This window comes from Bos taurus, chromosome 10 (assembly GCF_002263795.3).
Source record: "Bos taurus isolate L1 Dominette 01449 registration number 42190680 breed Hereford chromosome 10, ARS-UCD2.0, whole genome shotgun sequence".
Lineage (NCBI taxonomy): Eukaryota > Metazoa > Chordata > Mammalia > Artiodactyla > Bovidae > Bos > Bos taurus.
In genome coordinates this window covers 54,271,041-54,295,894 of record NC_037337.1, presented here as the reverse complement: position 1 = coordinate 54,295,894, position 24,854 = coordinate 54,271,041, and the positions used below count along the sequence as shown (strand labels likewise).

The 24,854-nt window shown below is 38.1% G+C and overlaps 1 protein-coding gene across 5 annotated transcripts in view; it reads right to left on the bottom strand.

Moving 5' to 3' along the window:
* The window catches only part of RFX7 (regulatory factor X7), a 141,250-nt gene that overhangs the window by 69,535 nt on the left and 46,861 nt on the right, over positions 1–24,854 (bottom strand). For all 5 annotated transcript variants that reach the window (XM_059890605.1, XM_059890606.1, XM_005211769.5 and 2 more), the window contains one exon: positions 3,650–3,683. In XM_059890605.1, the coding sequence (XP_059746588.1) occupies positions 3,650–3,683 (34 nt within the window). The remainder of the gene's footprint in view (positions 1–3,649; positions 3,684–24,854) is intronic.

The following is a 24,854-nucleotide window of genomic DNA, read 5'->3' as shown; positions in this document are numbered from 1 at the left end:
CAAATCTATCAATAAACTCACTGAAACACAAACAAATTCCAGTAGACTTTTTTTTTTGACAGAAATTGACAAGGTTATTCTGAAATTTGTACAGAGAAGCCAAAACCAATTCAAATCATTACATTACCTGATGGCAAGACTTTTGACAAAGCTACCATAAACAAGACAGTGTGGTGATGTCATGAAGACAGACAGCAACTGATGGGAAAAGAGAGACTAGACAAAGACCCATGGCAGACTTCCTAATAAGCAGTGCTGAAACAACTGGATATCTATCCATTTGGTTAAAAAAATAAACACTGAGGTTCATCTTATACCAAACATAAATTTAAATAGAATCGGCTCACAGACCTAATACAAAAAGTTAAAACCATAAAACTTCTAGAAGAAACGTGATAAAAACAACATGAGAAAGCGGAGATACCTAGAACAAATGGAATGAATAGGCCAGGACCCCCACCCGCACCCAAATAACTCTAAAATGATGGAAAAATGATTTTAGGGCTTTGGAAACTGACTAACGGCAACACATTGAGAAGTGTTGGATCATTAAAAACTGCTGAACTTCAGGTATTAACTGCGAGAGTCAGCTGTACTCCTGTCTGGTGCTTCTCCCATGACCTATTCCACACGGATGAGGTTGACTATGTTTAAACATGACAAGGAAAACTTGATGACAATGAAAAAAATAACAAGGAATCTCAACAAAAATTGAGAAAATAGAACATAAAGAAAGATAATCAGACAAAAAAGGAACAAAATCCCAGAGACTAGAGGGATAAAACCAATCATTTAAACTTATGTGTAATGGCAGCTTCCTATGGAGAGGGGGGACCTATGAATCAAGAATTCTATATCCAGTAAAATTATTCTTCAAAACTGAAAGTAAAATAGCCACTCACAGACAAATACAGATCAAGAGAATTGATCGTGAGCAAACCTGCCTTATAAGAAATACTAAAGGATATTTTTTAGACCAAAAGGAATTATCCTTAATTCCTTTGTTTCTCCCTTTACAATCAATACATCAGCAAGCAAGGCTTACTGGCTTTATATCCAAAATATGCCTTGAACCCATTTTCTGTACTTTTTCCCCATCTTCCCCTTCCAAGCAAGCAACCACCTTGCATTCTTATTTCGACTTTTCCAATAGCCTGATTTTCCTGCTTCTACTCTTATCCCCCTAAAATCCTATTTCCCAACAACTGCTAGGGCATTAAAAAAAAAAAAAAAAGAAAACTAGATCATAAATCTTTCAATTGGCTTCCATGCACTTAGAATAAAACACATACTATTTGCCATAGCTATTCTTTTCTCCTATCATCCTCTCCTCCCTTTGTTTAGTTCCAGTGCACTGGATTCTTCGTATTTTCCAAACATTCCAGGTTCATTTCTGTTTCAGAATTTTTGTACTTTCTGTTCCCTCTGCCTAGTATTTGTCACAGGCAGATCTTTACACAAGACTGGCTGCTTCTCATTCAGGTCTCTTTTCAAATGTCATTTCCTCAGATACTTTTCCTAATCACTCAATCTAAAGATTCCCTATACAACGTCAGTTGTCTCCTTTTGCCTTTTAAAATTTTTGTAATAGCATTTATTATTATCTGAAGTTGTAAAGCTTACTTATTTTACCATTCATTTAATGTCTACTTCATTCAATAAAATGTAAGCTTTATGAAGATACAGATCTTACTATCTTGTTCATCAAATATATATATAACTTTAAAATTTATGCTAAAATATAAACACTTCTGAATTCTTAAAAGATTAAAAACCCTTTTTGTTCTTATTTAGTATTTTATAAATGCTACATTTAATAAATTATACCAGTGTTCTGTCTCAACTTTCTCAATGAAAAGAAAAACTGAATATTCCTCCAATATTATCTCAGATTCTAAAAGAAAAAAAGCCGAGAGTCTTAGATAGCCACTGTATTTGTCTTGTTTACCATTGCATTTTGACACCCAGACAGGGTCTAGCAAAGAGTAATTATGCAGTAGTTACTGAGTGATAGATATAAACAACTGAGAGTAGATATGAACTCTTGAGAGTAAAGAGAAACAGAAAATGCTCTCAGGGGTGGGGGTAAGGTTACCCCTCCATCCCCAATCACTACCTTCCTAGGTCTTAAGAGAATCATTAAATTTATTTTAGCAGACTGGATTTCTTGAGGGCAAGGCAACATGTCCTTTTGTTTCCCAAATATTTAGCATTGGCCCAATAATTTTTTTTTTTTAGTAAATGCAAGAGCATCAGTCTCTTCATTTGTAAAAGGGAAGTAATAAGATCATTTACTTTAGAGTATTGAAAAAAAAGGAAAAAGGGGGGAAAACATCCCCACAAAGTACTCTTTCTCAAACATTAGGTTAGAAAAGCATAGGAGAACCTTTCATACCTGTTCTCCTATGAAGTAATGTTATTTACTCACCTACCTAAAAACTAGTATCATAAGCTAATAAGATCATATACTATTTCAGCACCAGACACTGCAGACCCCTGCTCCCTAACAAAAAGAAGGTAGCTTATAATGAAGACACAAACCTGAGTAAGAAAGTCCTAATGTCACAAGAGAGAAAGAGGACTAACAACTGTGACATTTTGGGGACTCTAACAGTGCAGTCACTGAATATTTTAGAGCTCAGGGAACATTCCATTAATAAACTTTCCATGAAAGAAGTCAGTACTATTCCAGTAGTCTCAGTAGCTGCATACTTCTTCCCTTATATGTTTAAGAGAAGATCAATGGAACTGAAAATACAATCTAAATTTAAACCATTTTGTGGCTTTAACTCCCAAAGGCCAGCAGTCCAAACACGGAAAGTACATTATAGCAACAAAAACTAAGACAATAAGTATTTTAAAAAGCTTTTATTTAAACAAATTCTTATAGTCCATAAGTCCAATCTAAATGTAAACTATTAGTGTGGCTTTAATTCCTGAAGTCTAGCAACCCAAATATAAAAAACACACTACCACAAGAAAAGGGCTTCCCTGGTAGCTCAGATGGTAAAGAATCCGCCTGCAATGCAGAGACCCCAGTTCGATTCCTAGGTCAGGAAATTCCCCTGAAGAAGGGATAGGCTACCCACTCCAGTATTCTTGGGCTTCCCTGGTGACTGAGCTGGTAAAGAATCCGCCTGCAATGTGGCAGACCTGGGTTTGATCCCTGGCTTGGGAAGATCCCCTGGAGAAGGCAAAGTCTACTCACTCCAGAATTCTGGCCTGGAGAATTTCATGGACTGTATAGTCCATGGGGTCGCAAAGAGACACAACTGAGTGACTTTCACTTCACTCACCACAAGAAAACTACCCTATCAAACATCTTAAATTTTTTCTTTAACAAATCCTTTAAGAATTACTATAGTAGAAAGCTAAACATTCACTTCATTAGATGCTGAAGAGATCTTTAGTAAAAGCCAGTAAGTTTCAAAAACATGCAATTACCTCAGATTATGATTTCATTATTGATGACATATAGGAAAATAGACAGCATATAGCCAGTTCACCCCTATGGTTGTAATTAAATGTCAAATTGTACTCACTAAAACTCAGTTATATTTAAAATAAGTATTTACTCAAAAATAATATATTTTATGTAGTGGGAAAAGCCTTATCATAAAAAAACTTTTAAATTAGTTATTTTACTTACCAAAATGCAGTCCACCTTAGATTGTATAGTTTTGCTAAAAGAAAAAGAAAGTTAAATTAGTAAGACTAATAAATTTAAATTTATTAAATATTCAAAGTATTTTCAAACAGACATGGTAATTCACTATTCATATCCATGAAAAAAATAAGTTAAATTTTTTATTAAGATTAGGCATTGGAGCCTAAAACTGCATTTTTCACAAAACAAAACAAAAACCTATTTCCTACTCATGGTACTAAATTCAATCCTAAAACATGATCAGAATATTTTCTAAGTTCATTGCTATAGTAATCTTATTGTTGTTATGCTCTATCATTATAACAGATATTTTAAACAAACAATTAAATTTCTAGTCATACATAAAAGTGCAGATGTATTAGTACATATAGAAATAGAACACAGAGTTTACAATGAATTGTGATTTTTACTGTATGCCTGCTACTTTGGACAATGATTTGTTTAGGATTTAAAAGCCATAATGGTGTAATATTATCAGTATATCTAAAGACTTGTTACAAAGTAGATTCTCTTGGGGACTTTCCTGGCAGTACAGTGATTAAGACTTCTTGTTTCCACTGTAGGGGAGTGTGGGTTCGATTCCTGGTTGGGGAACTAAAATCCCACATACAGCTTGTTGAGCTGTAAAAAATTTTTTTTTAATTAAAAAAAAAAAAAAAAAAAGTAGATTCTCTTCCCCTCCCCTCTCTCTCCCTCCTCTCTCATACACACACAGACACACACAAACATGGACTCCCTAGACATAAAAATAAAAAAGATTAGCTAATATGACAATAAGTTGGAGAAAAAGACTATACTTAGAAATAACACAAAAGCCACTATATATAAATTTAACTGAATTACTGAAAAAAGTGAACAAAATATAAAACAAATGAAGCCAGTATAAACTAATTTAATAATTGAATCTTAACACATCAAAAGTGCAAATACAATGAAATCATACAAAAGTTCAAAGATAGTTTATATACAATCATAAAAGATGTTACAAACCATATTATCTTCAATAAAAGGTTCTAGAGCCATATAAATGCAAAAAATGGTTATTTGCCTTTATATATAGCTATACATTTAATCTGTGGAGTAAGCAAAATTAAGTATTTAAATCACAATTCAGTTAATGCAATCAGTAACCTCAAAACTTTACCCCTGTACTTCAATTTCAAATTTCATTATTTAAAGACCAAACTGTGACTGTATTAAACTCAACTGCAAAACTCAGAATCATTAACAGAAAAAGAAAAGTAAATGATACCTTTTGGTAAGAGGAATTGAAATCCCCTCCTCACAGTTCCATAGAAAATCTTTAGAAGCTTAAAATTTTGGGGGATTTTGGGATTGTGTGTATAGCTTCTCACTCATTAGCAGCTAAAGCATGCTATCTTTCTCACTTCTTAACTCCCACAGTTTCTCTGAGATAAGAGGGTTTTCTATAGTTTAAGAATTGCTGCAAAGAAATAATATATCAAAAATACAACTGTTTCTCACCACCAGTTTTCATTCCAATCCCAAAAAAAGGCAATGCCAAAGAATGCTCAAACTACCACACAACTGCACTCACCTCACACGCTAGCAAAGTAATGCTCAAAATTCTCCAAGCCAGGCTTCAACAGTATGTGACCCATAAACTTCCAGATGTTCAAGCTGGATTCAGAAAAGGCAGAGGAACCAGATACCAAATTGCCAACATCCGTTGGATCATCGAAAAAGCAAGAAAGTTTCAGAAAAACATCTACTTCTGCTTTATATATTATGCCAAAGTCTTTGACTGTGGATCATACCAAACTGTGGGAAATTCTTAAAGAGACAGGAATACCAGACTACCTTACCTGCCTCCTGAGAAATCTGTATGCAGGTCAGGAAGCAACAGTTAAAACCAGACATGGAACAGACTGGTTCCAAACTGGGAAAGGAGTACGTCAAGGCTGTATATTGTCACCCTGCTTATTTAACTTATATGCAGAGTACATCATGTGAAATGCCAGGATGGATGAAGGACAAGATGGAATCAAGATTACCAGGAGAAATATCAATAACCTCAGATACACAGATGACACCACCTTTATGGCAGAAAGTGAAGAAGAGCCTCTTGATGAAAGTGAAAGAGGAGAGTTAAAAAGCTGTGTTAAAACGCAACATTCAAAAAATGAAGACCATGGCATCCAGTCCCATTACTTCATGGAAGCAATGGAAAAAATGACAGACTTTATTTTCTTGGGCTCCAAAATCACTGCAGATGGTGACTGCAGTCATGAAATTAAAAGACACTTGCTCCTTGGAAGAAAAGTTATGATCAACCTAGACAGCATATTAAAAAGCAGAGACATTACTTTGCCAACAGAGGTATGTTTAGTCAAAGCTATGGTTTTTCCAGTAGTCGTGTATCAATGTGAGAGTTGGACCATAAAGAAAGCTGAGTGCTGAAGAATTGATGGTTTTGAACTGTGGTGTTGGAGAAAACTCTTGAGAGTCCCTTGGACTGCAAGGTGATCCAACCTGTCCATCTAAAGGAAATCAGCCCTGAATATTCACTGGCAGGAGTGATGCTGAAGCTGAAGCTCCAATACTTTGCCACCTGATGCGAAGAACTGACTCATTAGAAAAGACCCTGATGCTGGGAAAGATTGAGGGCAGGAGGAGAAAAGGATGACAGAGGATGAGATGGCTGGATGGCATCACCGACTAGATGGACATGAGTTTGAGCAAGCTCCAGGAATTGGTGATGGACGGGGAGGCCTGGCGTGCTGTGGTCCCTGGGGTCGCAAAGAGTCGGACACAACTGAGTGACTAAACTGAAGAGGGTTTTCAATAGTTTAAGAATTGCTGCTAAAAAATAAGATATAAAAAATACAACCATTTCTCACCACCTTGGTCTAAACCATCGTCATTTCTTTTCAAAAGTGTTATAATAACCTTCTAATTGGTTTCCTCGCATCTATCCTTACACCCTCCAGCATCAGTCCTGTGAACTATTCTCAACCAAGTGTTCAAAGCAACACCATCCACCACGTTAGTCCTATGTTCCTGGAGGATCCAGTCCTCTGCTATCTTTCTAATCTCATATCATACTAGTCTATTCCTCATTCATTCAGCTCCTGCCATGCTGGCCTCCCTGCTGCTTCTCAAGGCAGGAGTAGGGCCTTGCACTGGCTTTTTCAGTCAGCCTCTAAGACCCTTCCTCCATGTAACTTATCTGTTCACTTTCCTCATGACTTTGCTAGATATTATCTTTCACAGACACTTATTCCCTGACTACTTCTTCATGCAAAATACTTTCCATCACTCTCTATTCCTTTTGTCCTGCTTTACTTTTCACTATTGCCCTAACCATTTTGTATTTTTATTAATTTATTTGTTTACTGGATATCTTCCTTGGCTAGAATTTAAACTCCATGAAAATGGGCTCAATCTGTTCTGCTCACTGCTGTATTATCATGTGGCACATGTTAGATGTTCAATAAAACCCACTGAACAAATGAGTGATGGAACATACACTTAGTCCCCCATATAAAGAAAACTCTTTGGGACCACTTAGGAAAGCATCAGATCAGATCAGTCGCTCAGTCATGTCTGACTCTTTGCGAACCCATGAATCGCAGCACACCAGGCCTCCCTGTCCAGCAACAACTCCCGGAGTTCACCCCGACTCATGTCCATCGAGTCAGTGATCCCATCCAGCCATCTCATCCTGTGTCGTCCCCTTCTCCTCTTGCCCCCAATCCCTCCCAGCATCAGAGTCTTTTCCAATGAGTCAACTCTTTGCATGAGGTGGCCAAAGTACTGGAGTTTCAGCTTTAGCGTCATCCATTCCAAAGAAATCCCAGAGCTGATCTCCTTCAGAATGGACTGGTTGGATCTCCTTGCAGTCCAAGAGACTCTCAAGAGTCTTCTCCAACACCACAGTTCAAAAGCATCGATTCTTCGGTGCTCAGCCTTCTTCACAGTCCAACTCTCACATCCATACATGACCACAGGAAAAACCATAGCCTTGACTAGACGAACCTTTGTTGGCAAAGTAATGCACGAAAAACCATAGCCTTGACTAGACGGACCTTTGTTGGCAAAGTAATGTCTCTGCTTTTGAATGTGCTATCTAGGTTGGTCATAACTTTCCTTCCAAGGAGTAAGCGTCTTTTAATTTCATGGCTGCATCAAAGTGAAAATGTGATTTTTTTAAAAAAACCATAGATCTAAATATATTCCTTCTACCAGAAGCTTTTAAATGTTTATATAAATGCCATTACACTGTATATATTCTGCAAATGTCTTTTTCACCCAACCCTGTCTTTGAGATCTCTCCATGTTGATACACTTTAGATGAAGTCCATTTATTTTAACTGATGAAAGTATTTCACTGAATGACTATATCACACTTATTCATCCATTCCTCTACTGAAAGCCAATTAGGTACTTTTCAGATTTTCTTCAAGCAATGCTGCAATGTCTTTGTACATGTCTTCTGGTATACACAATCAAAAACTTCCCAGTTATAAGTCTGGAAGTCAATTTTCTAGGATTCATGAATATATATTTTCAGTTTTATTATGTATTACAGAATTCCTCTCCCAAAAGCTCCTGTATACATTCATACTTCCATAAGTAGAATATATAGGTCTCTATTTTCCTATTCAGTTCAGTTCAGTCGCTCAGTCCTGTCCGACTTTTTGCGATTCCATGGACTGCAGAATACCAGGCCACCCTGTCCATCACCAACTCCTGGAGCTTACTCAAACTCATGTCATTGAGTCGGTGATGCCATCCAGCCATCTCATCCTCTGTCGACCCCTTCTCCTCCTGCCTTCAATCTTTCCCAGCATCAGGGTCTTTTCAAATCAGTCAGCTCTCCGCATCAGGTGGCCAAAGTATTGGAGCTTCAGCTTCAGCATCACTCCTGTAAATGAATATTCAGGACTGATTTCCTTTAGGATGGACAGGTTGGATCTCATTGTAGTCCAAGAGACTCTCAAGAGTCTTGTCTAACACCACAGTTCAAAAGATTCAATTCTTCGGCGCTCAGCTTTCTTCATAGTCGAACTCTAACATCCATACATGACTATGGGAAAAACCATAACTTTGACTAGATGGACCTTTGTTGGCAAAGTAATGTCTCTGCTTTTTAATATGCTCTCTAGGTTGGTCATAACTTTCCTTCAAAGGAGTAAGCATCTTGTAATTTCATAGCTGTAGTCACCATCTGCAGTGATCCTGGAGCCAAAAAAATAAAGTCTGCCACTGTTTCCCCATCTATCTGGCATGAAGTGATGGGACCGAATGCCATGATCTTAGTTTTCTGAATGCTGAGCTTTAAACCAACTTTTCCCACTCTCCTCTCTCTTCTTTCATTTTCATCAAGAGGCTCTTTAGTTCTTCACTTTCTCCCATAAGGGTGGTGTCATCTGTATATCTGAGGTCATTGATATTTTTCCCCGCAATCGTGATGCCAGCTTGTGCTTCCTCCAGCCCAGCGTTTCTCATGATGTACTCTGCATAGAAGTGAAATAAGCATGGTGATGATAAACAAACTTGACGTACTCCTCTTCCTATTTGGAACCAGTCTGTTGTTCCATTTCTAGAACTGTTGCTTCTTGACCTGCATACAGATTTCTCAGGAGGCAGGTCAGGTGGTCTGGTATTTCCATCTCTTTCAGAATTTTCCAGTTTATTGTGATCCATACAGTCAAAGGCTTTGGCATAGTCAATAAAGCAGAAACAGATGTTTTTCTGGAACTCTCTTGCTTTTTCCATGATCCAGTGGATGTTGGCAATTTGATCTCTGGTTCCTCTGCCTTTTCTAAAACCAGCCTGAACATCTGGAAGTTCATAGTTCACAATCGCTGAAGCCTGGCTTAGAGAATTTTGAGCATTACTTTCCTAGCATGCGAGATGAGTGCAATTGTGTGGTAGTTTGAGTTAATTTGCCTATTGTGCAAAAAATGTACATGCATATGCCATTTATACATGATACATATAATATATACATTAAAAACTTGCCATTCTAATGGGTATGAAAAAACATTTAAATTGTCATCATCCCAATTACTAGCAATGTTTTATACTTTTTACTTGCTTCTTGACTGTATGGGTTCTCCTCCATAAACTGCTGGTTCTTGTTTTTGCCCATTTTTAAGTGGAGTTGATGATTTCTTATTAGATTGGAGTAGTTCTTTATATATTCTGGATACTAGTCTTCTCATCTTAAGTTTGCTAGGGATACATTTTAGTAACTTACTAAAGTTTAAATTCTTGATTTAGTAAAATTTATTAATTTTTTTCTTTATGACCTGTGTTTTTTGTTGTAAGAAATCCTATCTAGCCAAAGTTTTAAAGACATTCCATATTTTGCTCTAAAATTTTTGAAGTTAGTTTTTTTGATTTTGATTTTAATCATAGTTTATTCTGTATGGTCAATTGTTTCCTATTTTACTATGGGCTTCCCTTGCAGCTCAGCTGGTAAAGAATCCGCCTGCAATGTGGGAGGCCTGGGTTCATCCCCTGGCTTGGGAAGATCCCTGGAAGAAGGGAACGGTACCCTCTCCAGTCTTTTGGCCTGGAGAATTCCATGGATTGTACAGTCCATGGGATCACAAAGAGTCAGACACGACGGAGTGACTTTCACTTGGGCTTCCCTGAGAGATCAGTTGATAAAGAATCTGCCTGCATTGCAGGAGACCCTGGTTCTATTCCTGGATTGGGAAGATCTGCTGGAGAAGGGATAGGCGACCCACTCCAGTATTCTTGGCCTTCCCTTGTGGCTCAGCTGGTAAAGAATTCACTCACAATGCAAGAGACCTGGGTTCAATCCCTGGTTTGGGAAGATCCCATGGAGACAGGAAAGGCTACCCGCTCCAGTATTCTGGCCTGGAGAATTCCATGGACTGAATAGTCCATGGGGTGGCAAAGAGTTGACATGACTGAGTGACTTTCACTTTACTATGTGTACATGCTTTACATACATGTTTACACACATGCCTGAATCTGTTTCAAGCTTTTTTCATTTTTATTACTAATCTACTTGTCTATATCTGAGTCAATACCACACTTTGAATGTGCATGACACCTGTTGACCATTTTTGGAATGGTCCTGATAATTTTTGGATGCCTAACTCCAGGTGAGCTTTTAGTTTTTCCATATTCAACAACTGTACTGATACTATAGGTATCACAGAAATGGGGGAGTTGACTGATAATTTGAATTTATTCTTGCCTGTCCTTAAAGATGTCATGTAATTTTCTCTATTATCTTTTGTTAATGAGTACTAGGTAGCTTATAGATGGTATTATAAACTGTATCTCTTTTTTATTAATATCTTTTCCAACTGGTTTCTGCTAATGTACATTCTGATGCGGTGAATGTTGGTACTGGTATTCTATGCTATTGGTATGCTATGGTGACTTTATATCCAGCAGCCTTTTTGAACTCTTATTGGTTCTAATTGAATATAGATTCTCTTGTAGAATATAATTTCACTTATGATAGTGAAAATATTTTTTTCCTTTCCAATCTCTATTTCCTCCCACCTCTGCTTCTTATCTAATTACTTTGACTAAAATCTTTAATTTAACGGTAAAAAGTAGCAGTGACAGCAGACATCCTTGTTCCATTTCCAAATTTTGCTTCAAAAATTTAATATATTGCAATATTCCATTTAGTGGATATTTTACAGTTTCCTAAAATATTCTCTGAATAATGGATGGTTTGACTGACTCAATTAAAATAAAATAAAGCTTCAACATTTTAATGTTCTGCTTTTGACAAGCTAACTTAGAGTAGCTTTTCCATCTTTAACAACCATATACTATGGATAAAATATAAAAAAAGATATGATCAAAAGCAGGCAGTAACTGGAGGGACATCAACCTTAAAAGAAGGAACTGCACCAGATAGGATCTGTATTTACAGGGCTGTTGCCTGAGGTCACTTATTACAGACACAGTAACAATCAGTAGGGACTGAAACAAAAATGCGCCTTCCTGCTAGCTGAGGAGCCACAGGATGAAGTCTAGGGCTAGAAAGCGCCACAAGATTTCTGTGTAAACTATGCCCAAATATTTAGATGGCCTTCATTTGGGGAAGGCTCCAAGGAGTCCAGCAAAAAGCCAACAGCTGAAACATGTAAAGACCTGAGTTGAGAGGAGACTTCTGTTGCTACTTAACACACGAATGATAATGTTGGGGCATTTAAACTCAGCCCTGTTAACTGTCTATCAGGACAAAAAAAAAACCTCGTCAGAGAAAAATAACAGAATTCAAAGTCTACAACATATCACTCACAATACCCATCATACAAGCAAAATTTGCCAGAACAAAGAAAAAGGAAAGACAAACCCAGAGTCAAGAAAAAGAAGCAGCTCAAAGAAACCAAACCCTGAATGATCTAGACTTCAGAATTAACAGACAAAGACTTCAAAGCAAGTGTTATAAATACATTCAAGTATTTCAGGAAAATATGGTCATAATAAATGTACACATGGGAGGAATCTCAGCTGAGAGTAGAAGTGAAAGAACCAAATGGAAATCCTAGGAGTAAAACTGACAGTATTTGAAATGCAAAATTCATTGGATTTCTTTAAAGGAGATCAGATACAGCAGGAAAAAGGTCACTAAACCAGTAAATAAATCAGTACATTTTACTGATTCTAAAGGAGAAAGAAAAAGATCTTCAAAATAATAAATAGAGCTTCAGAGATTCATAGTACAATATCAAGCGGTCTAGTTATATACAACTGAAGATAATGAGACAGAAAAATATCTGATAATGGCCAAAATTTCTCCAAATTTTGTGAGAAATACAAACTTACATATTCAAAGAAGCTCAGCAAATTCCGAGCAGAATAATTAGAAAGAAAATCACACACGAACACATCACAATTAAAGGGGTGAAAACACAAAGATGAAAACAAATCTTGAAGGCAGCCAGAGTAAAGTAACATTATTACAGTTAAAAAAAAAAAAGTGGTATAAATGATAGCTGATTTCTATACAGTCAACCAATTTGCAATAGGGATACCAAAGCAATTCAAAAGATAGAAGGAAAAACCTTTCCAACAAAGGCTGATGGAATAACTGGATATATCTATAAACAAGTGAACACATCTCATTCTGTAGAAAAATTTGAGTTGGCTCATAAAATTAACCATAAAAATTTAAATTATAGAATGCCTAGAAGAAGATCATGACCTGAAAATATATAAAGATGTCAGAAAATAAACAAGTCACCAATCAGAAGAAAATATTTGCAAAATATATCTGATGAAACTTATGCCCAGAATATATACTGAGTTCCTATAACTCAAAAATCAAGACAAGTAATCCAATTAATAAATGACCAAACAACTGAAATAGTTCACAAAGAAAAGATAGACAAATCATCTAATAAAAGCACATGAAAAGATGTTCACCATTAGTCATCAGGATATACTATATATGCACTGGGATGGTTAAAATTAGAAACACTTGGAAACACCAAAAGTTGGCAAGGATTGAGCAATCACATCTGTCATATCTGATGGAAATGAAAAAGGTAAAATCACTTTGAAAAACTTTAGTAAATATAAACCTATTATATAACACAACAATTCTATTTATCCAACAGAAACAAAACTGTGTCCACAAAACAGACTCTTACAAACGTGTTCACAGAATCTTTAGTAAAAATGCCCCCAAACTCAAAACAATCCAAGTGGCAGTTAAGGTAAGAATGGATAAAAATGCTGTATATTCATAGACTGGAATACTACTCAGTAACAAGAAACAACAGTAGTGACAACTTCTGACATATAAAAGAACATGGATGAATCCACAGGACATTATACTGAGCCAAGACAACACCCAGAAGTTTGCTCTGTACAGTTCCATTTATATGATGTTCTGGAATAGGCAAAATTAATCAATGGAGTAAGAAAAATTAGAAAAAGTGGCTGTCTTGGGACAGGCGTGGGAGGCTGACTGGAAGAAGAGTATGTGTGGACTCTGTAATGCTGCTGCTAAGTCGATTCAGTTGTGTCCGACTCTGTGCGACCCCAGAGACGGCAGCCCACCAGGCTCCCCTGTCCCTGGGATTCTCCAGGCAAGAACACTGGAGTGGGTTGCCATTTCCTTCTCCAGTACATGAAAGTGAAAAGTGAAGTCGCTCAGTCGCTCAGTCGCTCAGTCGTGTCCGACTCCTAGCGACCCCATGGACTGCAGCCTATCAGGCTCCTCTGTCCATAGGATTTTCCAGGCAAGAGTACTGGAGTGGGGTGCCATTGCCTTCTCCGGGACTCTGTAATAGATGGCCCCATTTTCCCTTTTCAGGAAAAAAGGACACTGTCCCCCACCTGCTAGGAGTGCTTCCAGCAGAAAAAGTGAGTGTTAGTCACTCAGCTGCATCCAACTCTTTAGGACCCCATGGACTGCAGCCTGCCAGGCTCCTCTGTTCATGTGACTCTCCAGGCAAGAATACTGGAATGGTTTGCCATTCCCTTCTCCAGGGATCTTCCTGACCCAGGGATCGAACCAGAGTCTCCAGCACTGCAGGCAGATTTTTTACATCTGAGCCACCAGGAAATCCCGAAATAGCAGAGCCAGGACTTTCGAACAGAAAGGCCCTCAGTTATCAGCCCCCTTTGGGGACAGCTGGCATACTGAATGCAGCATTTTAACAGCTTCATCCTTTAGGATTTGAAATAGCTTGACTGGAATTCCAACACTTCCACTAGCTTTGTTCTGCACTCAATATACCAGCTAATTTGGAAAACTCAGCAGTGGCCACAGAACTGGAAAAAGTTTTCATTCCAATCCCAAAGAACGGCAATGCCAAAGAATGTTCAAGGTGGTTTAGTTGCTAAGTCGTGTACAACTCTTGAAACCCCATGGACTGTAGCCTGCCAGACTCCTCTGCCCATGGGATTCTCCAGGCAAGAATACTGAGTGGGTTGCCATTTTCTCCTCCAAGGGATCTTTCCAACCCAGGGATCCAACCCTGGTCTCCTGCATTACAGGCAGATCCTTCACTGACTGAGCTACAAGGCAAGCCCCAAGAATGTTCAAACTACTGCACAATTGCACTCATTTCACATGCTAGTAAAGTAATGCTCAAAATTCTCCAAGCCAGGCTTCAATAATACGTGAGCCGAGAACTTGCAGATGTTGAAGCTGGATTCAGAAAAGGCAGAGGAACAAGAGATCAAATTGCCAACATCTGTTGGATCTTAGAAAAAGCAACAGAGTTCCAGAAAAACATCTACTTCTACTTCATTGACTACATCAAAGTCTTTGTGTGGATCACAACAAACTGCGGAAAATTCTTAGAGAGACTGGAATACCAGACCACTTGACCTGCCTCCTGAGAAATCTGTGTGCAGGTCAAGAAGCAACAGTTATAACTGGATATGGAAACAGACTGGTTCCAAATTGGGAAAGGAGTACATTAAGGCTATATATTGTCACCTTGCTTATTTAACTTATATGCACAGTACATCATTCGAAATGCCAGGCTGGATGAAGCACAACCTGGAATCAAGACTGCTGGGAGGAATATCAATAACCTCAGCTAGGGAGATGACACCATCCTAATGGCAGAAAGTGAAGAGGAAGTAAAGAGCCTTTTGATGAAAGTGAAAGAGGAGAATGAAAAAGTTGGCTTAAAACTCAACATTCAAAAAACTAAGACCATGGCATCCGGTCCCATCACTTCATGGCAAATAGATGGGGAAACAATGGAAACAGTGAGAGACTATTTTTTTGGCTTCCAAAATCACTGCAGATCATGACTGCAGCCATAAAATTAAAAGACATTTGCTCCTTGGAAGAAAATCTATGACCAACCTAGACAGCACATTAAAATGCAGAGACATTAGTCAAAGCTATGTTTTTCCAGTAGTCATGTATGGATGTGAGAGTTGGACTATATAGAAGGCTGAGTGCCAAAGAATCGATGCTTTTGAACTGTGATGTTGGAGAAGACTCTTGAGAGTCCCTTGGACTGCAAGGAGATCAAACCAGTCAATCCTAAAGGAAATCAACCCTGAATATTCATTGGATAGGTGGCTCAGATGGTAAAGAATCTGCCTGCATTGTGGGAGACCTGGGTTTGATTCCTGTGTTGGAAAGATCCCCTAGAAGAGGCCATGGCAGGCCACTCCAGTATTCTTGTCTGGAGAATCCCATGGACAGAGGAGCCTGACAGGCTATAGTGCATGAGGTCACAAGGAGTCGGACGCGACTGAGCAACTAAGGACACATATATTCATTGGAAGGACTGATGCTGAAGCTCCAAGACTTTGGCCACCTGATGTGAGGAGTCAACTCATTAGAAAAGACTGATGCTGGGAAAGATTGAAGGCAGGAGAAGGGGATGACAGAGGAGGAGATGGTTGGTGGCATCACTGACTAATGGACATGAATTTGAGCAAGCTCCAGGAGATGGTGCAGAACAGAGAAGCCTGGTGTACTACAGTCCATGGGGTGGCAAAGTGTTAGACAGGACTGAGCTACTGAACAACAACAACAACAAATGGGGATAGCTATGCTGAAGAAAACTTCACTCCCTAAGGTCATATCTCCTTCTAGGGGCAGCTCACATTCAGAGCTGCACAGCATGCGGGAAATAAAGACCCAGCTCCTTGTCTTTGGGACATCTCTGATGGGCCATTTCTGCTTCAGAACTCTTCACACTGCAGCTTAACTTTCTCTCTGTTTCCTTCCTATCCATTCCTTTCACAGATGTGATTCTCAAGAGCATTCCTTAATAAAATGGTTCTTAAAATATGACTTTTGGACAAGCATCACCTGGGACTAGTTAGAAATGTAAATTTGTAGGGCCCACTTCGGACCTACAGAATCAGAAAGCAAAAGCCCCTCCTATTAGCTTTTTGTACCTCACTCTTACATTGACTCAGATGGGTATACAATTGAGGAAAACCTCTAATATGAAAAACAGGACATTCCCCTTAAAAAGGGGGCATGAAATCCTCACTGGGAAGAAAGAAGATCATGCAAGAAGGAAAAAAAATTTAATCCCCACAAAGGGCAAAAACAAAAACTGGATGCTATATCACACACAGAAAGATACCATATTACTAAAAAGTGGTGTCTTAGAAATTAAAACTATTGGGCTACATTTTTCCTGTTTGCCCTTCCAGATCCAATTCCTACCCTCTGCAAAAGGAGGCTGGCTGTATGCACTGTATCTGTATGGCTTCCTTCCCCTGCGGTTTCCAGTGGGCTGATATTAGTCACCAGGAGGAGGTAAGACAGCAAAAGACAGAGGAGGTATTTACTTCACTTGGCTTTCTTCTCTGATGAGGCCATGAGTTAGGGTTAGGGCCTGTGGTTCTTCTTAGCAAGTCTTGTAAGACCTATTCTGACTCATTAAACTATGATCATTTAAAACAATGAGCATTTCAAAAATGAAAAATTAAATATATAAAATTTAAAGTAAAACATCTCAAAGCTATCAAATAAGGAATGAGATTATCTATGGATATATTTGGAGATATAATTATTTTTTCACCATTACTTCAACTTGTTAAGTTTAAGAACACTTTTTCAGCAGCAGAAAAAATATGCACTACTACAAAAATATGGTCACTACTCAATAATGAACCACTGATGCATACATGAATCTGAAGTTTAAAAAAAGGTAGATAATATTTGACTTTTAAATATTTCATTGTTTAAGTGGTCTTCATTTTTATTTTTGAATAAAACTATTTTGTTAATTTTATCTACAAATAACTTACATTCAAATGATAATGTAAGTTTAACATTAATATTTTTCTAAGGTTTTTGATATTTTCTAAATTGTTGATAATTGATTATTTTTAATGACAACTGGTTTCATTAAACTTAATGTGTCACTGATTTTTTAAAAATCATTAATTAAAAACATTTTAATTAAACAGTATCAACTTGGTATTTTGGTATTAGATAAAAACAAAATATCAGGCTCACAATTTTGCCCTGTTATTGTAATTACTGAAACACTATTGTAATTATGAAACATGCCAGTCATTCATCTTCTAAATCTTTAGTTCGATCTTTGCATATCAAGTCAGATCACCACTATGTTATAGAGCTCAATCCTAGAACAATGGAGTAGGAAAAAGGGGAAAACCCACCAGCAAGAAGGGCATATAACAGGTACAGTTTGAGAAAGCATGTTTTGTTTCCCTTAAATCAAATTATGTGGGCTTCCCTGATGGCTCAGTGGTAAAGAATCCGCCTGCTGGTGTAGGAACATGGGTTTGGTTCTGGGTTGGGAAGATGCCCTGGAGAAGGAAATGGCAACCCACTCCAGTATGCCTGCCTGAGAAATCCCATGGACAGAGGAGCCTGGCAAGCTACAGTCCATGGAGTCAAAGCAGAGTTGGACACAACTTGACTTAGTGACTAAACAACAGCAACAACAAAATCAAATCACAGAGTGAAGCTGTGGAAAACTTCCTTTCCCAGAGGGACTAAACAAAAGAGACAATAAACATATGCATGTTTTTAAAAAACAGAAACAAAAACAAATCAACTTAATCTAAGCCTATTTCAAAACACTTTACAAAAATACAGTATAGCATTTCCCTTTCTTCAGAAAAATATGATACAATAAATAAACAGTCACCAGCCAAAAATACTAGTATATAATACACTGTAAGTAACAAGATGCCTGAAAGAACACTGCTCTAGCTAAAAACATTTCAGAGCCTCTGTTTCCCCCACTTTCAACAAATTGTTTATAATCTGTTTAATGCTGATATCACTCTAAGAGACTCCCACTCATCTCTTCCAACACCAATTTGGCCTCCATCCAAATTGTAGTTCACTACAAGTAGTAGTTCACTACTACTTCTAAATTTATTTAGCGTCCCCAAATCTGAATTCAGAGTGACTCACAATTTCAGTATACTTGATTCAAAACTCCTGTGTTGCAGAAATAGAGATTTGTGAATACCAGATACTAGACTTCACCCACAGAAAATGTGAGGTAGCGGAGGTACTGTGTAATCCATCAACCATAAGAAGCTTTTGCATTCTAGTCTTGCCAGAACAAATCAAACTCTTACGTTGTTGTCTTGTAAAATAATTCTGTTAAAATATTTTAAGACTTCAGATCTTTTTTGTAGATTACAACTCAGCTCACAGTTCATCATTGAAAACAAATTTTTACCCTATATTTGTCAATAATGAATGTGAAACATTTACTTTTAATTTGTTAAAATGAAAACAAGTAAAATTTTAAACACACAAAAAATAACCATAGTAAAAGCTAATTTTATAAAGATTAAAAAGTGTAGCCAGAAAATATAAAAAAGAAAACAGAAACTACCCTGATCCCAGTATCTAGACATTTTGATTCATTCACTCAGTATGTCATCTTAAATATAACTGGGATCTGTTGGTGAAGACATGGAAAAACTGCTGGTGGGAATACAAGATGGTGGAGGTGCTGTGGAAAACAGTCTGGGATTTCCTCAAAAAGTTAAAAACCAAATTACCATATAATTCAGCAATTCTACTTCTTGGTATATAACCAAAGAAATGAAAACAACTATGTCAACAAAAACCTGTATATAAATATTCAGATGCACTATTCATAGGAGCCAAAAGGTAAAGCGACCCCAAAGTCCGTCAATGGATGAATGGATAGACAAAATGAGTCACAGTCACCCGATGGGATTCTTTAGCCACAAAAAGAACTGAAGTTCTGACATGGATGAATCTTAAAAACTTTATGCTAAAAGAAGGCAGACACAAAAGGCCACATATTATATGATTCCATAGGTATGAAATACCCATAATCAATAAAAGTTTTTTGAGTTCTGACTGCTCCACTGACCCGCCAATCCCTCTCTCTCTCCCTCTCTGCAAGCCTCCCTATTCTCTGTTGTTGTTCAGTCACTCAGTCGTGTCTGACTCTTTGCGGCCCTGTGGATTGCAGTATGCCAGGCTTCCCTGTCCTTCATTATTTCCTGGAGTTCGCTCAAACTCCTGTCCATTGAGTCAATGGTACCAATTCCCTAAGACACACCAATATTGAAATTAGGCCAATAAATAATCCAACAATGGCCTAAGTGTTCAAGGGAAAGGAAGAATCCTATGCCCCTCAGTTCAGTTCAGTTCAGTCGCTCAGTTGTGTCCGACTCTTTGCGACCCCATGAATCGCTGCACGCCAGGCCTCCCTGTCCATCATCAACTCCCGGAGTTCACTCAGACTCACGTCCATCGAGTCAGTGATGCCATCCAGCCATCTCATCCTCTGTCGTCCCCTTCTCCTCCTGCCCCCAATCCATCCCAGCATCAGAGTCTTTTCCAACGAGTCAACTCTTCGAATGAGGTGGCCAAAGTATTGGAGTTTCAGCTTTAGCATTATTCCTTCCAAAGAACACCCAGGGCTGATCTCCTTCAGAATGGACTGGTTGGATCTCCTTGCAGTCTAAGGGATTCTCAAGAGTTTTCTCCAACACCACAGTTCAAAAGCATCAATTCTTCAGCGCTCAGCCTTCTTCACAGTCCAACTCTCACATCCATACACGACCACTGGAAAAACCATAGCCTTGACTAGACAGACCTTTGTTGGCAAAGTAATGTCTCTGCTTTTCAATATGCTATTTAGGTTGGTCATAACTTTCCTTCCAAGGAGTAAGCATCTTTTAATTTCATGGCTGCAGTCACCATCTGCAGTGATTTTGGAGCCCAAAAAAATAAAGTCTGACACTGTTTCCACTGTTTCCCCATCTATTTCCCATGAAGTGACTGGACTGGATACCATGATCTTCACTTAATATCAAAAGACAGAAATGATTAAGCTAAGTGAGGAAGGCATATAGAGAGCTGAGGGCCCAAAGCTTGGCCTCTTACACCAGTTAGCCAAGTTACAAATGCAAAGGAAAGTTCTGGGAGGAAATTAAAAGTGCTACTTTGGTGAATGCATGAATGATAAGAAAACAAAACAGCCTTAACGCTGATATGGAAAAAGCTGGAGTGAGTGGTCTGGACAGAAGATCAAACCAGTCACAACAGTCCCTTTGGCCAAAGCCTAATCCAGAGAAAGGTTCCAACGCTCTACAATTATATGAAGGCTGGAAGAGGTGAGAAAGCCACAGAAGGAAAAGTCTGAAGCTAGCAGAGGTTGGTTCATGAAGTTTCAGGAAAGAAGCTACTTTCATAACATGTAAGTGCAAAGTGAAGCAGTAAGTGCTGATGTAGAACCCGCAGCAAGTTATCCAGATCTACCTAAAATCAATAATGAAGATTTTCAACACAGACGAAACAGCCTTTTACTGGAAGAAGATGCCATTTAGGACTTTCATAGCTAGAGAGAAGTCAATGCCTGGCTTAAAAGGACAGGCTGACTCTCTTGTTAGGAGCTAATGCAGTGGGTGACTTTAAGTGGAAGTCAACGCTCATTTACCACTATGAAAATCCTAAGGCCTTAAATCTACTCTGCCTGTGCTCTATAAATGGAACAACAACGCCTGGATGGAAGCACATCTATTATATATGGTTTATTGAACATCCTGTGCCCACTATTGAGAGCTACTGCTCAAAAAAAAAAAAAAAAAGTAAATTTCAAAATATTACTGCTTATTGACAATGTTCTGGTCATTATCTGCTCTGGTCACCCAACAGCTCTGATGGAAATGTGATACAATTCATGTTGCTTTCATGCCTGCTACCACAACAACCATTTTGCAGCCCATGAATCAGGAGTCATCTTTACTTTCATATCTTATTCTTTAAGAGATACATTTTGTAAGGCTATAGCTACCACAGTCAGTGATTCCTCTTACAGATCTGGGCAAACTAAATTGAAAACCTTCTGGAAAAGATTCACCATTCCAGATCCCATTCATGATTCAAGCTGGAAGAAGCGATTCCAACCTTCACGGATGACTCTGAGGGGTTCAAAACTTCAGTGGAGGATGCAACTGCAGATGTGGTAGAAACAGCAAGAGAACCAGCATTAGAAGTGGTGCTTGAAGATGTGACTGAATTGCTGAAATCTCACAAGAAAACTTTAATGGATGAGCAGTAGCTTCTTACAGATGAGAAAGAAAGTTGCTTCTTGAGACAGAATCTATTTCTGATAAAGAAGTTGTGAAGATTTGTTGAAATAACAAAGGATTCAGAATATTACATAAACAGTTGATAAAGCAGTGGCAGGGTTTGGGAAAATTTACTTCAATTTTTAAAGTTCTACTATAGGCAATGTGCTATCAGACAGCATTGCACACTACAGAGAATTTGGCCTTGAAAAAAAGATTCAATCAATGTGGCTAACTTCACTATAATTTTAAGAAACTGCCACAGCCACCTCAACCTTCAGCAACCACTCCCTTACCAGTTGGCAGCCATCAATATCAAGGCAAGATCCTCCACCAGCAAAATGATTAAGACTCGCTGAAGGCTTAGGTGATGGTTAGCATTTTTTGGCAATATAGTATTTTTAAGTTAAGGTATATACATTTTTAGACATAATGCTATTGAACACAATGAACTACAGTATATTTAAATGTAACTTTTATATGCACTAGCAAACCAAAAACTTCATGCAACTCACTTTATTCTGATATTTGCTTTATTGCAGTGGTCTGGAATCAAATCTCCACGGTATGTCCATTATTTGAACATATTAGATTTATTTACACCTTTTTTCACTGAAAGACTTCTATGATATTTCCAGCTCTATTTTTGTAACACATAATATTGCAACAAACACTTGGCACACAGATCTTACTATACACACTGCCAAGACTCTTCCTCAGATAGACACATACACAAACAAACAGAGACAAACCTTGCAGGGGAATTCTGGAATGGTTGATCTTCAACTTTCCAATTATCGCTAAACTGCCCTTCAAAGTACACTCCATCAGCTGTGTATGAAAATGATTTCTATCCTCTCCAAAATGTGGTAATGATAGACTTTTGCCAATCTCATGTGTGTGAAATATTTTGTTGTTTAATACTCATTCCCCTATTAGTAAGGCTGAACATATTTATGTTTATTGATCATTAATCTTTCTACTGTCAACTGCCTCTCAATCCTTTACACAGTTTTATATTTGGTTGTTTGCCAATATAAATATTATTACTATTAATATTAACATATATTTTTATTTACTTAGAAGTGTCCTCTTATCCTTTGGATACTAATCCTTTGCCAGTTATTTGAATTACATGTATCTTCTCCCCATTTGCTGCTCGTTTATCTTTTTATGGCATTCATGGTTTTGCAGAAAGCTTTTACTTTAATATAGTCAAATTTATTACTATTTTTCTTCATGAGAAGTGCTTTTGGTGTCTTAAGTCTTCTTTATCATGAGGCCACAGAGATTTTTTTTTTAAGTGTTTGCTTTTTACATTTAGGGGGTTAAATTTCCCTGGATTCTGCATGTGATACACATTGTGTTTTGTTTTTTTCTCATACAGAGAACTAGAGGTCAGCAGTACACCTTTTCACTTGAAGACAAGGCCTATGTCTTATTAATCTGCTTCTTAAAAGCACTTTTCCTGGTGCCTATTATAGGTGGTTATAAGTATGTGATCAATACAAGGAGGAAAAGATGGAAGAGAAAGGAGAGAAAAGAAGGCAACATGGGGATGGGAGCGTGGGGTAAGTATTCAGATCATGGTCATTGGTGAAAACTAAATATCAGAACCATACAAGTCAAAGGGTATTAAAACAGATTCGGGGGATTTTCCTGGTGGTCCAGCGGTTAAGAATACGCCTTGCAATGCAGCAGACACAGGTTTGATTCCTAGTCCGGGAAGATCTCACATGCCACAGGGCAACTAAGCTGAAGTGCCATAACTACAGAGACCTACCCGATGAGAGGCCCCCGCACCACAGCAAGGTGCAGCACCTCCGCCCCCTCCACCAGCTCTCAGCAACTAGAGAAAATCTGCGCAGCAGCAAAGACTCAGCATAGCCAAAAACAAACAAACAAAAAACAAACCCACCAGAAAAACAGGAGTGGTCTGCAGGAAGATGAACTTTCCAGAACTCTGGAAAGTTAGAGGCAAAGATATTGCTCATGTGTAACTGATACTGACTCTGCTCTCTCTTTCCCAGGATGAGAATATGGCCTTGCTAGTGCTAAAATCAGAGAAGGCAATGGCACCCCATTCCAGTACCCTTGCCGGAAAATCCACGGACAGAGGAGCCTGGTAGGCTGCAGTCCATGGGGTCGCTAAGAGTCGGGAACGAATGAGCGACTTCACTTTCACTTTTCACTTTCATGCATTGGAGAAGGAAATGGCAACCCACTCCAGTGTTCTTGCCTGGAGAATCCCAGGGACGGGGAAGCCTGGTGGGCTGCTGTTTCTGGGTCAGAGTCAGACACGACTGAAGTGACTTAGCAGCAGCAGCAGCACTAAATTGGTTCAAAAATCCAGAAAACCATGATGTTTTGTAAATATCACTTGACTATGTTAAGTCTTTGCAAAATGTTCATCAAAGCCTAAGTATAAAGGGCAAAGATATACCAAGAATTTAATGTAACTTGAGCTGAATTTTTCCTGCAGGAAAGGTGGCTATAGGTACCACAGAAGTCTACAGATTAGAAAAGTTATTAAAAAGTAAGCTGCGTTTACTACTATTCAGGAAGTCATGTGGCTTCTATATCCTTAAATAAATAATCCAGTAACAATCAACAGGTGAATGAATAGTCTCCTCCCAACCATTCCTAACCTGAAGGTCAAATGAGGGTTAGAGAGGACAAGAGAAAACAAAATAAAAATGAGACCTAGAATGACTTTTGTCTCAGTGGTCCTCAATAGAAAAATAGCTCCCTAGAGCAACATTATGGTATCTAGCTCAGTACAGAAGAAGTATGTCCCATGAGTATTCTTGCTGAAATACTGAACCATGTCTACACATTGAACCATATACACATCTAACCACCAACATATAGGAAAAAGAGGGAAAGCACCATAGGAGTGAACCAGCAAAACCTAGACCATGGGAAAATCCAGAAGACAAATGATCCAGTTTCTTTGACAAACAAAAAACTACTAGAAAAAATTTAAAAGAATATCTATAGATTAAGAGATTTCAACGAAGAGCAGAGTATGGGTGCTGATTCAAACAAACTGTAAAGAAAAAAAAAAGCGATGTGGAAATTTGAGCACTGACTGTATGCTTGCTAATATTAAGGAATTACTATTTTTGTGTTAATTATATACCTCTACTTATTTAAAGATTAAATCATATGA